At 46.0% G+C, this 17,384-nt stretch overlaps 1 protein-coding gene across 4 annotated transcripts in view; it reads left to right on the top strand.

Annotated features, from left to right (window-relative positions):
• The window catches only part of ppip5k1a (diphosphoinositol pentakisphosphate kinase 1a), a 160,231-nt gene that overhangs the window by 113,831 nt on the left and 29,016 nt on the right, over window positions 1-17,384 (top strand). For 3 of the 4 annotated variants that reach the window (XM_078430056.1, XM_078430058.1, XM_078430060.1), the window contains exons 26-27: window positions 8,915-9,040; window positions 16,354-16,416. In XM_078430056.1, the coding sequence (XP_078286182.1) occupies window positions 8,915-9,040; window positions 16,354-16,416 (189 nt within the window). The remainder of the gene's footprint in view (window positions 1-8,914; window positions 9,041-16,353; window positions 16,417-17,384) is intronic. The other variant, XM_078430059.1, reaches the window with a different exon arrangement.

The raw sequence follows: 17,384 nt of genomic DNA, 5'->3' as shown, positions 1-17,384 counted from the left end.
GCAGCTTCTAAGAGCCGACTTCGCTACTTCCCTGTACTCTGCATGCAGATCTAGACCACGTATCAATTAACACCAAAGGCATTGTTGCCAACCCAGTGATTCCCTACTTGTATGCTTTCTAACATAACACTGCGTAAGTGATCAAGAGACTGACTGCCTTCCCTACCTCAGGCTACTTGGGCTAGTTTAGTATCTCATGTCTCTGGGATGGATGCTGCTGGGCCCCAAGTTCAATAGAGTAGTTATCTTACAACCTGCTTACTTATCATATCATATCATATCATACACATACAGCCGGAAACAGACCTTTTCGGCCCACCAAGTCCGTGCCACCCAGCGATCCCCGTAAATTAACACTATCCTACACACACTAGGGACAATTTTTACGTTTACCCAGCCAATTAACCTACATACCTGTACGTCTTTGGTCTTGTTAACCAATTGAGGATGGAAGGAACTGCGGATGCTGGTTTCTACAGAAGATAGGCTGGAGTAACTCAGTGGGTCAGGAAGTATCTTTGGAGAAAAGGAATAGGTGGCGTTTCGGGTCAGAACCCTTCTTCAGACGGAAAGAGAAAAGGTCAGAACAAAACAGGGCCAGCAACAGATCACCTCAGGGATGGTGGAGTCTTCCCTCCAGCACCTCCTGCCCCAGCCAACTGTGGGCCATTGTGGACTCCACCCTTCGTGAGGTCATGTGTGCCAGCCCTGTTTTGTTCTGGCCTTCTATCCTTCAGTCTGAAGAAGGGTTCCAACCTGAAACGTCAATATTCCTTTTCTTCAGAGATGCTGCCTGACCCGCTGAGTTACTCCAGCATTTTGTGTCTATCTGAGGAAATGAGTTTGTATTAAACACGTTTGTACCTTTATTCTGTTGATGGGCCTGTTTTATTAGCTTATATTGCATTTGCTGAAAGTTTCAGTCAGAGAGTTGTAAATCTGTGGAATTCACTGCCTCAGAAGGCAGTGGAGGCCAAGTCTCTGAATGCATTCAAGAGAGAGCTAGTTAGAGCTCTTAAGGATAGCAGAGTCAGGGGGTATGGGGAGAAGGCAAGAACGGGGTACTGATTGAGAATGATCAGCCATGATCACATTGAATGGCGGTGCTGGCTCGAAGGGCCAAATGGCCTCCTCCTGCACCTATTGTCTATTGTCATCCTGGAGCAGCCTTGATGATTGAGCAGCCCAGTGATTTAGCGGGAGAAACAACACCACAGCACAACCACTTGTTTCTACACACTTCCATATCAGTGCATGTGGAACGGCTGTAAACAAGTTAAGTAAGAAGAGGAAAATGTGCACGCTGATTTTTGAATGACGCCTCACTCTAACCAGTTGGACTCTTCTGTTTGTTCAGTGTCATCTTGCAGAACAGCAGTTCATTCTGGTAACAGAAATCTGCAAATATGTGAGGATATTTGAAATGACAAAATGGGAAATTGCACTTTTGAACTTCATATTTTGGAGTTGGAGTTGGAGTGCTGGTTTAGAGGGTTTTTGTGACACAGTGCTATTAACTAAAAATAAAGAGACAGATTCAAAGTAAAATCAATTTTCATTTTGGCATTGCACTGCTGTCTTACACATTGTGGACTGCTTCAAGAGGGTGTAATCCACAACCATTTTTGTATTTCCCTAAGTGAATAGAATTGTCATTTAAATGTTTTGTCTGTGTTTTTCTGCCTGCTCCATCCCATTACTAAGTGCAATCAGTTCAAGTGTTTTCTCTGCTGCTTTACCCCAGTGACATTTTTCAACTGTGAACCAGACTGCTGAGCTTTAACAGACTCATTTAAGTAGCTTGTTAAAGTTAACTGTCCAAACTCTTGCATGAAGGGACTCTTGTGAGGGACACTGGAGCCTCTAAATACACACCAGCTGGAAACGAATTGAACGTTATTTACGAATAAGTTCTTAATATTTGACTTAAAAGTTTCCTGGTATATTATGATTTAAAAGAATCTTTTGGATATTATGGGTGGGTCTTGCATTTCATCCAACTTACAACTTAGTTTTAGTTTAGTTTGGAGATACAGAGAGTTGTGAATCTGTGGAATTCTCTGCCTCAGAAGGCAGTGGAGGACAATTCTCTGAATGCATTCAAGAGAGAGCTAGATAGAGCTCTTAAGGATAGCGGAGTCAGGAGGTATGGGGAGAAGGCAGGAACGGGGTACTGATTGAGAATGATCAGCCATGATCACATTGAATGGCGGTGCTGGCTCGAAGGGCTGAATGGCCTCCTCCTGCACCTAGTCAGTATTGTCTATACAGCATGTAAACAGATCCCCGCAGGTTCTCACACACTAGGGATAATTTACAATGATACCAGGCCAATTAACCTACAAACCTGTATGTCTTTGGAGTGTGGGAGGAAACCAGAGACCCAGAGTAAACCCATGCAGGCAAAGGGGAGAACATACACTCCATACAGACAAGCAGCCGTAATCGGGATCGAACCTGGATCCCTGGTGCTGGAACCTGGATCTCTGGTGCTGTAAGGCAGCAACTCTACTGCTGTGCCACCGTGCCACCCTAACCACATTTCTATTCAATGCAGATTTTGATTTATCTCTCCACTTCCAAGCATGAAGACCTCCACAGTCAAGTTCTTTAATTATAAGAACAGTCCACGATAATTAATTCCATACAAGTTGACAAGATATAACAGCCTTGCCTTCCAATAATCTTTGTGGAGTGACCTTTTAGAGGTGTATCAAATCATGAGGGGAATCTTCTTCCCCAGGATAAGGGAATCAAGTACGAGAGGACATGGGAATAAGGTGAGAGGGGAAAGGTGTAATAGGACCCTGAGGGACAACTTTTTCATCCAAAGGATGGTGGGTATATGGAATGAGATGCCACAGGAAGTAATTCAGGCAGATACAATTACAACATTTAACAGACATTTGGACAGTTGCAATGGGTAGAAAAGATTGTGAACACATCAGCTGCAAAGGGGTGTCCAGGGAGGGTGGGTGAGGGTTATTTTTGTTGTATATAAAAAACAAAATGGAGGGGAATGTAATGCATTACGTTAATCGTATTGTATCTTTCCTTCAATAAAAATAAATATTTTTTTTTAAAAAGATTAATATGGGCCATATGTGGGCAAATGAGACTAGCTTAGATAGGGCATATTGTTTGGCATTGATGAATTGGGCTGAATGACCTGTTTCCGTGCTGTATAACTCTATAAGTGAGTGAGTAATAAGTGAGGTATGTAAACTTTCACTGCCTAAACAATTCACAATGGGTGGTCCCCTTTCCTGGATGCCCAGTGTTATTGCAATGGGAGGATGGCAGGGGGCTTCCCATCCACCTCACAGCCAGGTATGAAAGCATTGCCCGGGCTCGCTGCGTCTTCCAGTGTTGGCCACTGTCAGTGCGACTCTGGGAAGGCAGCAAGAACGAGGGAGGCAGTGGAGAGAAACACCCGGGAGGGTCGCCCAACATTTTCTACAATGGACATGGGCAAGTCCTTCAGCAGCTGCCGCACTGTCCGCTTGACGTGGCTGTTGTTGCGGTTCACGGTGTTGCCCCTGGCAGACGGCACTCTCTTCAGACTGCCACCGCCGACAGGCTGCACTGTGTGACCAGGGGGTTCCCTCATCTCACCAGCTGCTGCAACATCCCGTCCACATTTGCTTTGCCCGCTCCCCCACTCCACTACTACCACCTCTCACCCCCCCTCCACTACTACCACCTCTCACCCCCCCTCCACTACTACCACCTCTCACCCCCCCTCCACTACTACCACCTCTCCCCCTCCACTACTCCCACCTCTCCCCCCCTCCACTACTAACACCTCTCCCCCTCCACTACTCCCACCTCTCCCCCTCCACTACTCCCACCTCTCCCCCTCCACTACTACCACCTCTCCCCCTCCACTACTCCCACCTCTCTCCCCCCTCCACTACTACCACCACTCCCCCCCTCCACTACTACCACCTCTCCACTACTCCCACCTCTCCCCCCTCCACTACTACCACCTCTCCCCCTGCACTACTCCCACCTCTTTCCTCCCCTCCACTACTACCATCACTCTCCCCCTCTACTACTACCACCTCTCCACTACTACCACCTCTCCCCCTCTCCACTACTACCACATCTCCCCTCTCCACTACTACCACCTCTCCCCCCCCTCCACTACTACCACCTCTCCCCCCCTCCACTACTACCACCCACCCCCTCCACTACTACCACCTCTCCACTACTCCCACCTCTCCCCCCTCCACTACTACCACCCACCCTCTCCACTACTACCACCTCTCTTCCCCCCTCCACTACTACCACCTCTCCCCCCCCTCCACTACTACCACCTCTCCCCCCCCTCCACTACTACCACCTCTCCCCCCCTCCACTACTACCACCCACCCCCTCCACTACTACCACCTCTCCACTACTCCCACCTCTCCCCCCTCCACTACTACCACCCACCCTCTCCACTACTACCACCTCTCCCTCCTCCACTACTACCACCTCTCCCCCCCCTCCACTACTACCACCTCTCCCCCCCTCCACTACTACCACCCACCCTCTCCACTACTACCACCTCTCCCCCTCTCCACTACTACCACCCACCCTCTCCACTACTACCTCCTCTCCCCCCCTCCACTACTACCACCACTCCCCCTCCACTACTCCCACCTCTCCCCCCCTCCACTACTACCACCTCCCCCCCTCCACTACTATCACCACTCCCCCCTCCACTACTCCCACCTCTCTCCCCCCTCCACTACTACCACCTCTCCCCCCTCCACTACTACCACCTCCTCCCCCTCCACTACTACCACCTCTCCCCCCTCCACTACTACCACCTCCTCCCCCTCCACTACTACCACCTCTCTCCCCGCTCCACTACTACCACCTCTCCCCCCTCCACTACTACCACCTCCTCCCCCTCCACTACTACCACCTCTCCCCCCTCCACTACTACCACCTCCTCCCCCTCCACTACTACCACCTCTCCCCCCCTCCACTACTACCACCACTCCCCCCCTCCACTACTACCACCTCTCTCCCCCCCTCCACTACTACCACCTCCCCCCCAATCGGTGATACCTCCCACCTTGGCTCCGTTATGCTGATGTCTGAATTGTACTTTACTGCTTTTAACAATGCAGCATTTGTGTTATCTCATCTAAAATATATCATTTATTGAGGGTGTGCAGCGTAGGTTTACTAGGTTAATTCCCGGAATGGCGGGACTGTCATATGTTCAAGAGAGAGCTAGATAGAGCTCTTAAGGATAGCGGAGTCAGGGGGTATGGGGAGAAGGCAGGAACGGGGTACTGATTGAGAATGATCAGCCATGATCACATTGAATGGCGGTGCTGGCTCGAAGGGCCGAATGGCCTCCTGCTGCACCTATTGTCTATTGACTAGGCTTGTATACACTGGAATTTAGAAGGATGAGAGGGGATCTTATCGAAACGTATAAGATTATTAAGGGGTTGGACATGTTAGAGGCAGGAAACATGTTCCCAATGTTGGGGGAGTCCAGAACAAGGGGCCACAGTTTAAGAATAAGGGGTAGGCCATTTAGAACGGAGATGAGGAAAAACTTTTTCAGTCAGAGTTGTGAATCTGTGGAATTCTCTGCCTCAGAAGGCAGTGGAGGCTAAGTCTCTGAATGCATTCAAGAGAGAGCTAGATAGAGCTCTTAAGGATAGCGGAGTCAGGGGGTATGGGGAGAAGGCAGGAACGGGGTACTGATTGAGAATGATCAGCCATGATCACATTGAATGGCGGTGCTGGCTCGAAGGGCCGAATGGCCTCCTGCTGCACCTATTGTCTATTGACTAGGCTTGTATACACTGGAATTTAGAAGGATGAGAGGGGATCTTATCGAAACGTATAAGATTATTAAGGGGTTGGACATGTTAGAGGCAGGAAACATGTTCCCAATGTTGGGGGAGTCCAGAACAAGGGGCCACAGTTTAAGAATAAGGGGTAGACCATTTAGAACGGAGATGAGGAAAAACCTTTTCAGTCAGAGTTGTGAATCTGTGGAATTCTCTGCCTCAGAAGGCAGTGGAGGCTAAGTCTCTGATTGCATTCAAGAGAGAGCTAGATAGAGCTCTTAAGGATAGCGGAGTCAGGGGGTATGGGGAGAAGGCAGGAACGGGGTACTGATTGAGAATGATCAGCAATGATCACATTGAATGGCGGTGCTGGCTCGAAGGGCCGAATGGCCTACTCCTGCACCTATTGTCTATTGTCTATTTACAAAGCTGATTCATTTTCTTAAAAAACATCTTTGCTGAATGGTGTAGTTTTTAGTTTTTTTTAATGAAAGCAGTCAAATATATGATAATTTTGTAAAACTTGTAAATTGGGACAGACATATTTTGAAAAGGGAGCAATTGCATTTAGTGTTTCAGATGTTCCCTCCCTTGACCGTCTTGATTTCTGCTGGAATTGTGAGCAGTTTTGGGCCCCATATCTGAGGAAGCATCTGTTGGTCTGGGGGAGGTTTATGAGATTGATCCCAGGGATGATTGGGTTAACGTATGATGAGTGTTTAATGCCTGTCCTCGCTAGAGAGTAGGATGAGGGAGGACCTCATTGAAACTTACCGAATGGTGAAAGGCTTGGATAGGGTGGGTGTGGAGAGGATGTTTCCACTAGTGGGAGAGTCTTGGACCAGAGGGCACAATCTCAGAATAAAAGGGCGTACCTTTAGAAAGGAGATGGGGAGGAATTTCTTTAGCCAGCAGATGGTGAATCTGTGGAATTCATGGCTAAAGACGGCTGTGGGTATTTTTAAAGCGGAGATTGACAGATTCTTGATTAGTAAGGGCGTCAAAGATTATGGAGAGAAGCAGGAGGATGGGGCTGGGAGGGAAAGATAGAGCAACGTTGATTGAATGGCAGAGTAGACTCCATGGGCCGAATGGCCTAAGTCTGCTCCTCTGACTTGTGAACTTATGAAAGTGACCAGAGGTGTCCGCAGGATTAAGATCACTTTATTTAACTCACGCTCACAGGATGGCCAAGTGGTAGAGGTACTCTGAGGGGATTGTGCCTGGGGCATGCCGCCAGAAGGCAGAGATACCCTAGGGGGAGATCTATAGGGGCAATGCACCCCGTTGAGGGGCCACCAGCAGAATATGGAGTTGAAAGTCAATGGAGAGAAACCAGTCCCTCTGCTGGAGGCTTCCCGGTAAAGGCAATGTTGTTTGTAACTAGGCTGTTCAAGGGTCCCGACCTGAAAACATCACCCTTTTCTCCAGAGAAGCTGTCTGACAATGCTGAGTTACTCCAGCGCTTTGTGTCTATGTTCAAGACCAATGTCAGGGCGTAGTCTTCACTCGGTGGGCGGTCGGTGGAAATTTGGATCCGCCTCCTCCGTATATGGATGTTGAGGTTGGAATTCTAATTCGGAATGTAACAAGAACTCGAGGAAACAGGAGCAGGAATAGGCTGCCGGGCCCCCCAAGACTACCCCTTCATTCATCCCTGTGATCAAGGCATCTATGCTGGTCTCGACTCCCCCATAACCATCCCCCATAACCATCAATTCCTTCGTATTCTCTCACATATTTATTTATCTCCACCGTGTATATCTGCTCTCCAGTACCCTCGGAGGCAAAGAATTCCAGTGATATACAGTCCTCTTAGAAAATAAATTTCTATTCACCTCAGTTTTAAATGACTGACCCTTATTTATATTCATGTCGTCTTGTCTCCACGTGTGAAAATATCTTCTCTTACATAATTATATGCTCTAATAACACAGCCTCTCTACTGTTAACTTCCAACCCCTTTGTAATGAAGGCTTATGAGTTTTGATTGCTGCCCTAACTACTCGGGTCTTCCCGATGAACTTGTGATTCAGCTACTGGAACACACCTCAACTTTGAGGTTGCTGGTGTTGGTTATTGTCTAGCGCAGGGCAGGGATAGGTGGTTCACCTGTGTGAAAAATAAATACAGATCAATAGACAATGGGTGCAGGAGTAGGCTATTCGGCCCTTCGAGCCTGCACCACCATTCAATGTGAACATGGCTGATCATTCTCAATCAGTACCCCGTTCCTGCCTTCTCCCCATACCCCCTGACTCCGCTATCCTCAAGAGCTCTATCTAGCTCTCTCTTGAATGCATTCAGAGAATTGGCCTCCACTGCCTTCTGAGGCAGAGAATTCCACAGATTTACAACTCTCTGACTGAAAAAGTTTTTGCTCATCTGCGTTCTAAATGGCCTACTCCTTATTTTTAAACTGTGGCCCCTGGTTCTGGATTCCCCCAACATTGGGAACATGTTTCCTGCCTCTAACGTGTCCAACCCCTTAATAATCTTATATGTTTCGATAAGATCCCCCCTCATCCTTCTAAATTAAAGTGTATACAAGCCTAGTCGCTCCTGTCTTTCAACATACAACAGTCCTGCCATTCCGGGAATTAACCTAGTAAACCTACGCTGCACGCCCTCAATAGCAAGAATATCCTTCCAGAATCCTTGAAGAATATCCTTCAAGAATATCAGCTGTGATCTGATTGAATGGAGGAACACGCTCAAAGGGTTGAATGCTTTTTTCCCCCTGGTCCTGCAGAGCCAAGATCCTACCAGCTGATTCAAAATGTTCACCGTTTGCATGATGTATAAAGTGTTCTGACTGGTTCCATACCTGAGCTCTATTTAGATAACACGTTTTGTTGTGTAAACCAACCAGAGAATACTGGTCATGGATGTAGTTGGAGACTTTTATTTTCAGACACTAAAATATAATGAAACTTATTTTCATTTCTGTTTTAATGCATTTTCTACCTTGTCATGCTGAAATTCTGAGGTGCTTCTGTCTATTACCTGCACTGCCCAAACATGTTTGGTACAACTTACAAATGCATGTAGCATGAAGGATTGTTACTAAATGTTTTCTCTTTGACCTAACACCTAACCATCTTGTGCAGGTTCCCAATGTGCTGGTTTGTTCAGCACCACAGTACTTGGTGGCTCTTCCAGTGCCCCCAACCTCCAAGACTACGCCCGCTCGCAGCGCAGAAAAAGTGGCTCCAGTTACTTATCTCTGAAGGATGGTAGGTTGCTGAGAATTGTCTTCAATTATGCTGCCTTAACTATGTTGGAAGAGGTCCTATTGCTGCCATCTTTGAGCGGTCTCATTTCATGCAAACCATTTCAGTAAGAATTTTGCCATTGTGGGGCAGGGTGGAGGTGGGTTTTGTGGGAATGTCCTTTAAAAATCATGACTTTTCATTCAAAGCCACCGTCTGGTTGTAGTACAGGTTTGTGCAGTAGATATCAGAGGACAATTGTCAGTTTGTTCTGATACTTCCAAGACCCTCTGCCTACCTGGAGAATCTTCTGAGTTAATTGTAGCTGAGTCACGTGGTATTGTGAGACTCAAAGTGCATCTATTTTTCCTGAATGCTATTTTTATGAATTGCTGACTCAATTACAATTAACTTGGAAGCATCTCCTGTACAGTAATCACACGCACAGTGCCTTCCAGAAGGTATCCTTCCAGAGCTGCTATTCACTGGCGAAAATGCCTTTAATACTATTGATTTCGGAGGTTCCAGAAAATTGCCTGCAGGAGTTCATGAGCATCAACCCTCATGTTCCGACATTAAGCAAATGATCTTAAATGTTGTTGTTCGTGTAATATGTTTTCTATCCATAATAATGCTCGTTTATCAGTTAACCAGAAGAGATTTTGACGATGATGTGGTGAATGTAGAGTTCATTAGTTAGTTAACTCGTTGCACCAACTAGAAATGGGATTAGTGGGCTATCTGGCATTGTGATACGGAGACTTAAAGGTAGTGAAAAGCTCTCGCCGAGCTAGGTGACCTTAGCTGGAGTGTCGGGAATACTACAGGATGCCATTATTCTGCTGCTGATTACTCTTATGATCTGCTGAGTGTTTGCTGATACTCTTTCAACTTGCCTTTGGTGTCGTCACCTGGGCTGATGGTGGACGGCTGGCCAGTTGCTCCTGGTACCCTTGGCTCCTCACCCTCAAGAAATGTTGGCACCATCAAGGGAAGGATGCAGGAGACTTGGAGGTCAGAGGAAATGGAGAAATGGGGCTCCCAGGATGGTGTGGTTGACGAATTATCGGATGTGTGCTTTGGTGTAGGGCAATGGCTGTGTATTTTAGAGTTTCAAGATATAGGGTCTGTTATCTGTTTTGTGACGATGGCCCGATTGAGTAGTTTGCTGGAGGCTGTGCAGATGAAAGCAAGCAGGCAATCACCATGTTAATCATGAGGTCAAATAACATGACATCTTGATTAGTACGGATGTCAGGGGTTATGGGGCAGAAGGCAGGAGAATGGGGTTGAGATGAAAAGATGCATCAGCTATGATTGAATGGCAGAGTAGACTTGATGGGCCGAATGGCTTAATTCTCTTCCAATAACTTATGAACTTATCTACACAACCTCCCTCCCCCACCCTCCATTGAAGGAACTATGATTCCCTGTGAACAGATGACCAATTTTGCAGAATTTGATCTCAGTGGCCAGTCTTGCCATGGTTATGGTTAAATATGATTAGGAGCGAACAATTCTGATAGTCACAAAAAGCTGGAGTAACGCAGGCAGCATCTCTGGAGAGAATGAAATGGTGACGTTTTGGGTTGAGACCCTTCAGATAGTGCTGGTTCCTACTTTCTGTTTGGGGATTGTTAATCTTAATGCATGTGTTTGGATGCTGGAAGAGGTGTTGTACTTGGTTTTTCTAACACCTGCTTAATATTTTTAATCTAGCAGATATGTGCTGAAATATTACAAAAATGAATGAATTGTGGTGGCGCTGGGTGGGGCCAGCAATGGCTGCCTTGCCAACAGTCAGCCTGTCCTTTCCTTCTTTGTGTCTGCTTTGTATGTGTTAAATGTATGTTTTTTTAGTGTTCTTTACCTTGTTTAATGTGGGGAGTGGGTGGGGGGGCAGTTGGAAACTTGTTCTAATCTCTTACCTGGAAGGAGATGCGTTTTTTTCCGTATTGTATTTCCGTCCGCACTGCGGCCTAACATCGAGGAATTGGCGGCCTTTGCTGGAGATCGACCGGGAACTCCATCGCGGGAGCCTGCGGGACTTACCATCACGGAGCTCGCGATCCCTGTCGGGGGTCGTCCTTGGGGCTCCAACCGTGGGAGCCTGTGGGACTTTAACATCGCGGAGCCCGCGGTCTCTGGTTAGAGACCGACTTCGGGGAACTCCAAGCTGCAGGAGCTATCGACTGCCCCGACGTGGGGGCTTCGACAGCGGGCTGCGGGAGCTTCGATCGCCCCGACTGCGAATGGTTCGACCACACCGACCGCGGGAGAATAAAGAGGAAGGAGATTGGATTTTCTTGCCTTCCAGTGAGGAACGTGGGGAATCCACTGTGGTGGATGTTTATGTTAACTTTTATGTAGTTGTGTGTCTTGTTTCTTTTTATTTAGCGTGGCTGTATGGTAATTTGAATTTCATTGTACCTTAATTGGTACCTGTGACAATAAGCTGACCTTGAAACCTTGAGTTGCGAGACCAAAAATGGGCCAGATGATTGTCGTATGGGCATCAGAAGCAAGGGCAGCTTGTGCACTTATCCATAATTAACTAATACATCAGTCTCACTGTGTTCTCCTGGGCAAATTAAGTGATGTACTGGTTTGTGTCTTTGTTAATTGCAGTATGGAAATATTTGATAAAGTACCTGTCTTTTTGGACTGCGTGCATTAATTTAATTAAAATAATATAGAAGTGTCTGGATGCAAGAAAACAAGGCATCTTCTGTGCAGCTGGAATTTCGAAGGATGAGAGGAGATCTTATCGAAACGTATAGGATTATTAAGGGGTTGGACATGTTAGAGGAAGGAAACATGTTCCCAATGTTGGGGGAGTCCAGAACAAGGGGCCACGGTTTAAGAATAAGGGGTCGGCCATTTAGAACTGAGATGACTAAAAACTTTTTCTGTCAGAGAGTTGTGAATCTGTGGAATTCTCTGCCTCAGAAGGCAGTGGAGGCCAATTCTCTGAAGGCATTCAAGAGAGAGCTGGATAGAGCTCTTAAGGATAGCGGAGTCAGGGGGTATGGGGAGAAGGCAGGAATGGGGTACTGATTAAGAATGATCAGCCATGATCACACTGAATGGCGGTGCTGGCTCGAAGGGCCGAATGGCCTCCTCCTGCACCTATTGTCTATTGTTAATTCCTGTTAGATTTGCACAACTCTGGTAATTGTGGTATTGCAATGCTGAAAGTGCTTCGTGACTCACCACCTGGACCCTTGGTCTTTCCAACACCTAAAGTGGGGAAACCAGGAACTGCAGATGTTGGTTTACATAAAAGAACATCCAAGTGCTGGAGAACAAGAATAGGTGGCATTTTGGGTCGGGAACCTTCTTCAGACCTAAAGATACACCCTAATGTGTGCGTGTGTGTGTGTCGAAACCAGAAAAACTGCAATGGTTCAAAAAGGCAGCTCACTGTCACAACCTCAAAGATATTTGGAGATGGGTTACAGATGCTGGACATTGGCAGCAATGTCCATGACTCGTAAAGATGAATGGAAAAGGCATCAGGTATGTGATTGGCATTACTTCCACCAGCCTGGATGAGCGCTGCTCCAACAGCTCTTGAAGCTTGATGCCTTTTAGTAACAAAACAGACAAATTAATCAGCACCTTATTCACCACTGATAGTTACAGTGCTTACCGGCTATAGGATTGCCTGCAGCAACTTGAGAATATTCGACCTTTAAATCATCTGTACGCATTGAAGGATCAGGGGGAAAGCCTTGTGAGAAGACTACTCACGCCCTGCAGTTTTCCATTTGGATCAAGGATCATTATCACCTGAGGATTTTTCAACAATTGCTGGGTCTTAAACCAGAATCGTCCTATTCAGTGGCACCATCGTGGCCGCAAGCATTCAAGAATGATTGGACATCTTTAGTCATGGGTAGAGATTGGATAGACTGTGTTTGAAGGGAAGGAGGTGATCTGTTTAAGGCGTAAGCAGTGATCTGTTTAAGGCGTATAAAATTATGAGAGGCATGGATAGTGTGGGTAGTCAGAATTCTTTTCCATAGGTAGGAGTATCAAAAACAGAAAGGCAAAGGTTTAAAGTGCGAATGAGTTTTAAAGGGGATTTGAGCAGAAAGTATTTTTTAAAGAGCAGTTGATATCTGGAACACTCTGCCAGAAGAGGTAGATAACAATTGCAATGCTTGAGAGATATTTAGACGGGCACCTGAATACGCAGGACGTAGAAGAATACAGACCAAGTGGAGGCAAGTGGGATGAGTAGATGGGCACAAAGGTCAGCATGTTCATGATGGGCCAAAGGGCCCACCTGTGCTGTACAACTCTATGACTAAGTGGTTCAACTCTTCTTGAGTGCGTTTGGGGATTTCTGTTAATCCCGTGCCCTCTTCCATGAGAAAAAAAATCAAAAGACATCAACTTTTGGTAGTAATCTTATCTAGCTACTAAGGTTATAGTTTGAGAACCATTTTTTTAAATTGCGTGCTTTGTCCAAAGCTGCGTGAGCTGCTGTCAATTAATTCAAATTGTAGTTGCAGCAGAGTAAAGGGAGGCAAGGGCATGTTGTTGCCTTTGGCAAGAAGTCTTCTGGCTCTGACTCTGTTTTGTTTTGATAATTGAATTGTCAATTGTCAATGTTGCTTATATGCCTGGCGATGAGTTTGATCATTCATTTTGTCCTGGGTTTTATTTTGCCTTTGTCCTTATCTTTAGTCTCATCCTTGTGCTGTGAAGTAGTCTGCAGACTGTTGAGATTGTCTATGTCCAGTTTTGACTGCGTTGTGATAATTTTAATGTCGTCTAATAATCAAATCCAGTCTGGATATCAGCAAAAATGCTATAGTAAAGAACGGGACTGGGTTTCAATAAATGTTTCCAGCTGAAAAATTCCAGCACCAATGATTCCTTTTCTAACAGCCATGGATTTCTTGAAGCCGGGCCTTGTCTGTGTCCACCACCCTAGTCGTTCTAATGGTGGATCTTTCATCAAGTACACGGGGAATAATTACATTGCCAAGCCTTTTTAAAAATGTGATAATCTGAGCTCTGATAAGCTGTTGCTCACCTGCACAAAACTTAATAAGTGGTTTATTTAATATAATTTTGTTCCTTCTTGGGATTTGATTTCTTTTGTTTTCGAGATGCATTCTATCCAGCAGTTCAGAAGTTGATTTCTTTGGAGCGGTTTATCTCACTGGCAGGTGGTTCTGTTGTCATCGTAGAACTAATCCAAGTTGATTTTTGAGTTTTAATGCTGCGCAAAGTTTCCTCAATGCAATTCATCATCAGAAGCAAGAAAACAACATTAATGCGAATTGATTAACTGGCCAGATCACTGACTGGATTTTTCCATCCCAAACAAAAGGATTAGAGAACTAGGATTGAAAATATTTGGAAGGTTTGGTACCATTAATGGCTATAACGCATTCTCCTCCAAACTCTGAAGGATAGAGATTTCGGGGGTGACAGATGCTTCCAGAGGGCAATAGACAATAGGTGCAGGAGGAGGCCATTCGGCCCTTCGAGCCAGCACCACCATTCAATGTGATCATGGCTGATCATTCTCACTCAGTACCCTGTTCCTGCCTTCTCCCCATACCCTCTGACTCTGCCATCCTTAAGAGCTCTATCTAGCTCTCTCTTGAATGCATTCAGAGAATTGGCCTCCACTGCCTTCTGAGGCAGAGAATTCCACAGATTTACAACTGACTGAAAAAGTTTTTCCTCATCTCCGTTCTAAATGGCCTACCCCTTATTCTTAAACTGTGCCCCCTGGTTCTGGACTCCCCCAACATTGGGAACATGTTTCCTGCCTCTAATGTGTCCAACCCCTTAATAATATATGTTTCGATAAGATCCCCTCTCATCCTTCTAAATTCCAGTGTATACAAGCCTAGTCGCGCCAGTCTTTCAACATATGACAGTCCCGCCATTCCGGGAATTAACCTAGTAAACCTACGCTGCACGCCCTCAATAGCAAGAATATCCTTCCTCAAATTTGGAGACCAAAACTGCACACAGGGCAGCTGTTTACTTCCGAGAGTCACTCGACCCTTTGTCTACATAAAGTTGGCCGGTCATAGCTGGGAAAACAGAGGCATTAAGCATGGCGTCATTTTACTGTACCTCGGTGCACGTAACAATAAACCAAACTGAAAAAGTAGGTCTTTAGTCTTATCACTTTTGATCACATTAACTTTCAGACTGGAAACGTGTTTGTTCTGTCTGTGTGTTTGTCTGTCTTTCTTGGACATGCACATGGGGAACACTGATCATCTCCAGTGTGACTCTGCCCTTTCTTGGGTATTGATACTGTCTAGACTTGTTTCTGACATTGTCACCGGGCCAAAAGTAACCTTGAGATGGCAGGAATCAGCAAAAGAGGGACAAACTGACAAAACTCCAGCAGTGGATGTGTTTGAGTGCAGCCTTAGCGCCAACTTTTCCATTCATCTGTGAACTGGTCATCAAGTCATCGGTTGAGTGTCCTGTGTTTTTTATTTGTTACTCCAACATCCTGTTCATTCTGTCCTCTTGGAAACATAGTTCTTGGTCATGACCATGCCTGGTATGAGAGGAAGTGTACAGATTATAGTTTTGGTTCTCGCATTTCATTTTGTGGTAAATGTGAGCTATTAATTCTAAATAATAACTTGGTATGGAAGTGTATGGGGGAAATTTGGAAGCAGTGACGAATGGAATAACACTCTGAGCTATCGTGAGGTGGCTTGGGAAAAGTCAATGAGACTGGGCCAAGGCTACGAGTCCCAGCTGTCCATCGCCTGGTCTCTTGGATGCATCTGAGTGAGGTTGTTGTTAGATCGCACTTACTGTTGTGACATTGCCACTTCACAGCAACCTGACCAGTTCCAGTACAATTAACGGGGCTAACAACACCACAAAGAACATTGACTCTTAGAGTGGCTTCTAGCAGTTTAAGGTGTCCATTTTCCTCCCTTTGAAGCTCTGAGTGTGTTTTCTTTTGAAATATCCTGCCCCCCCCTCCCCCAACCTGGGGTGATGACTTTCAGTATTCGAGCTAGCCTCTGTGCCTGTAGCCCAAATGGTCCCATTGGATCACACGTGTGGTTTATTGGATGGACAAAGAGAAAGACTCATTGCTGACCACGTATAGGCCTGTCTGGTTTTGTTCCTGAATACTGATCTGCCTTGATGTCCTAGGCATCTCTCCCAAAAGTGTGACCTGACAGGGAGGATGTTGTGTCAGGTGGCCTGGGTGAGAAAGGGTCGGGATTGCATTTTCTTTCAGTCAGTTGTCACCCTCATCTGATATAGGAGGTTCTATGTTAAAACTGAAGTGTTAGTTTTAACTTCAGTCCTTTTTGTTTCCTCAGAAATGTTATCTATGCCAGCCGTTAAAAGATTTTCTGTCTCGTTTGCAAAGCATCCGACTAATGGTATGTTTGCTTCTTTTCAATTATCCTTTACAGTCCTAACTTTTTGACTTTTTGTTTTTGCATGGTTTTTAAATGCACTCGTGCTTTAAAAAAAAAAATCTTTTAAATGTCCACTACAATCTTTCTCGATTTCTCTTTTTGTCTTTGTATATATTATTTTATTTTTTTTCACGATTTCAGCACTACCACACAAAAATCTTTTAGTATGATTCAATGATTCTTCTTCCCAAGAAGAGTGCCACACATTTTTTTAACTTTTTATGTCGGTGACGTTTCCTCCTGATAAATCTCCATCAGTTATGAATGGCAGTCACCCCTGTCGATCATTCCATTTCACCCGTTGTGAAGCATTCACTGGTGACTATTTGCACCTCTTGATTTTACTTCACTGTCCAGTTAACCATCGGAGAACTTGACTGTCTTTTACAGGTTTTTAGATGCATGGTCGGTTTTCCCATCGAGTGGGTCAGTTGGTGATCAAGGTCACCAGAGGGGCTGGTGTCCTTGCTAGGAGATCGTTGTTCGGCTAGCCTGCCGTGCTCAAGTCTTAGAATGAATACCCTTCGGATCGAGGTGCAAAGGTTCCAGGTGTTGCTGAAGCCCACAGACCCGATGCTGTTCTTGCTGCGTGTTGATTGAACTAATCTCAGCCAATGTGCTATCAAGCAAAGGAGATGGAGCTGGTGGTGGAATGAGGCACTTGCGGAGGACAGTAGTTGACCAGGTCTCCTAACCCGCTTCACAGTGCCAGCAATACAAGAAAGAAGGTGCATGTCTCCCGATATTTGGGAAACCGAGGGGCAGTCTTTTGCTACACTTATGGCAACCGAATTGCCGCCTCTTCTGCCATAGGTTTTGTGATTCATGTAGGACGCTGGAGTTGGGGAGGAATGAGGGTATGGCTGGGGAGGAGGGGGGGGGGGTAGTAGCACTCTGCACTCCCGTGTGTGGGCCTGCCCTCCCGTGTG

The sequence above is a fragment of the Rhinoraja longicauda genome, chromosome 38 (assembly GCF_053455715.1).
Source record: "Rhinoraja longicauda isolate Sanriku21f chromosome 38, sRhiLon1.1, whole genome shotgun sequence".
NCBI classification, from domain to species: Eukaryota; Metazoa; Chordata; class Chondrichthyes; order Rajiformes; family Arhynchobatidae; genus Rhinoraja; species Rhinoraja longicauda.
This window is presented reverse-complemented; position numbering and strand designations above follow the sequence as displayed.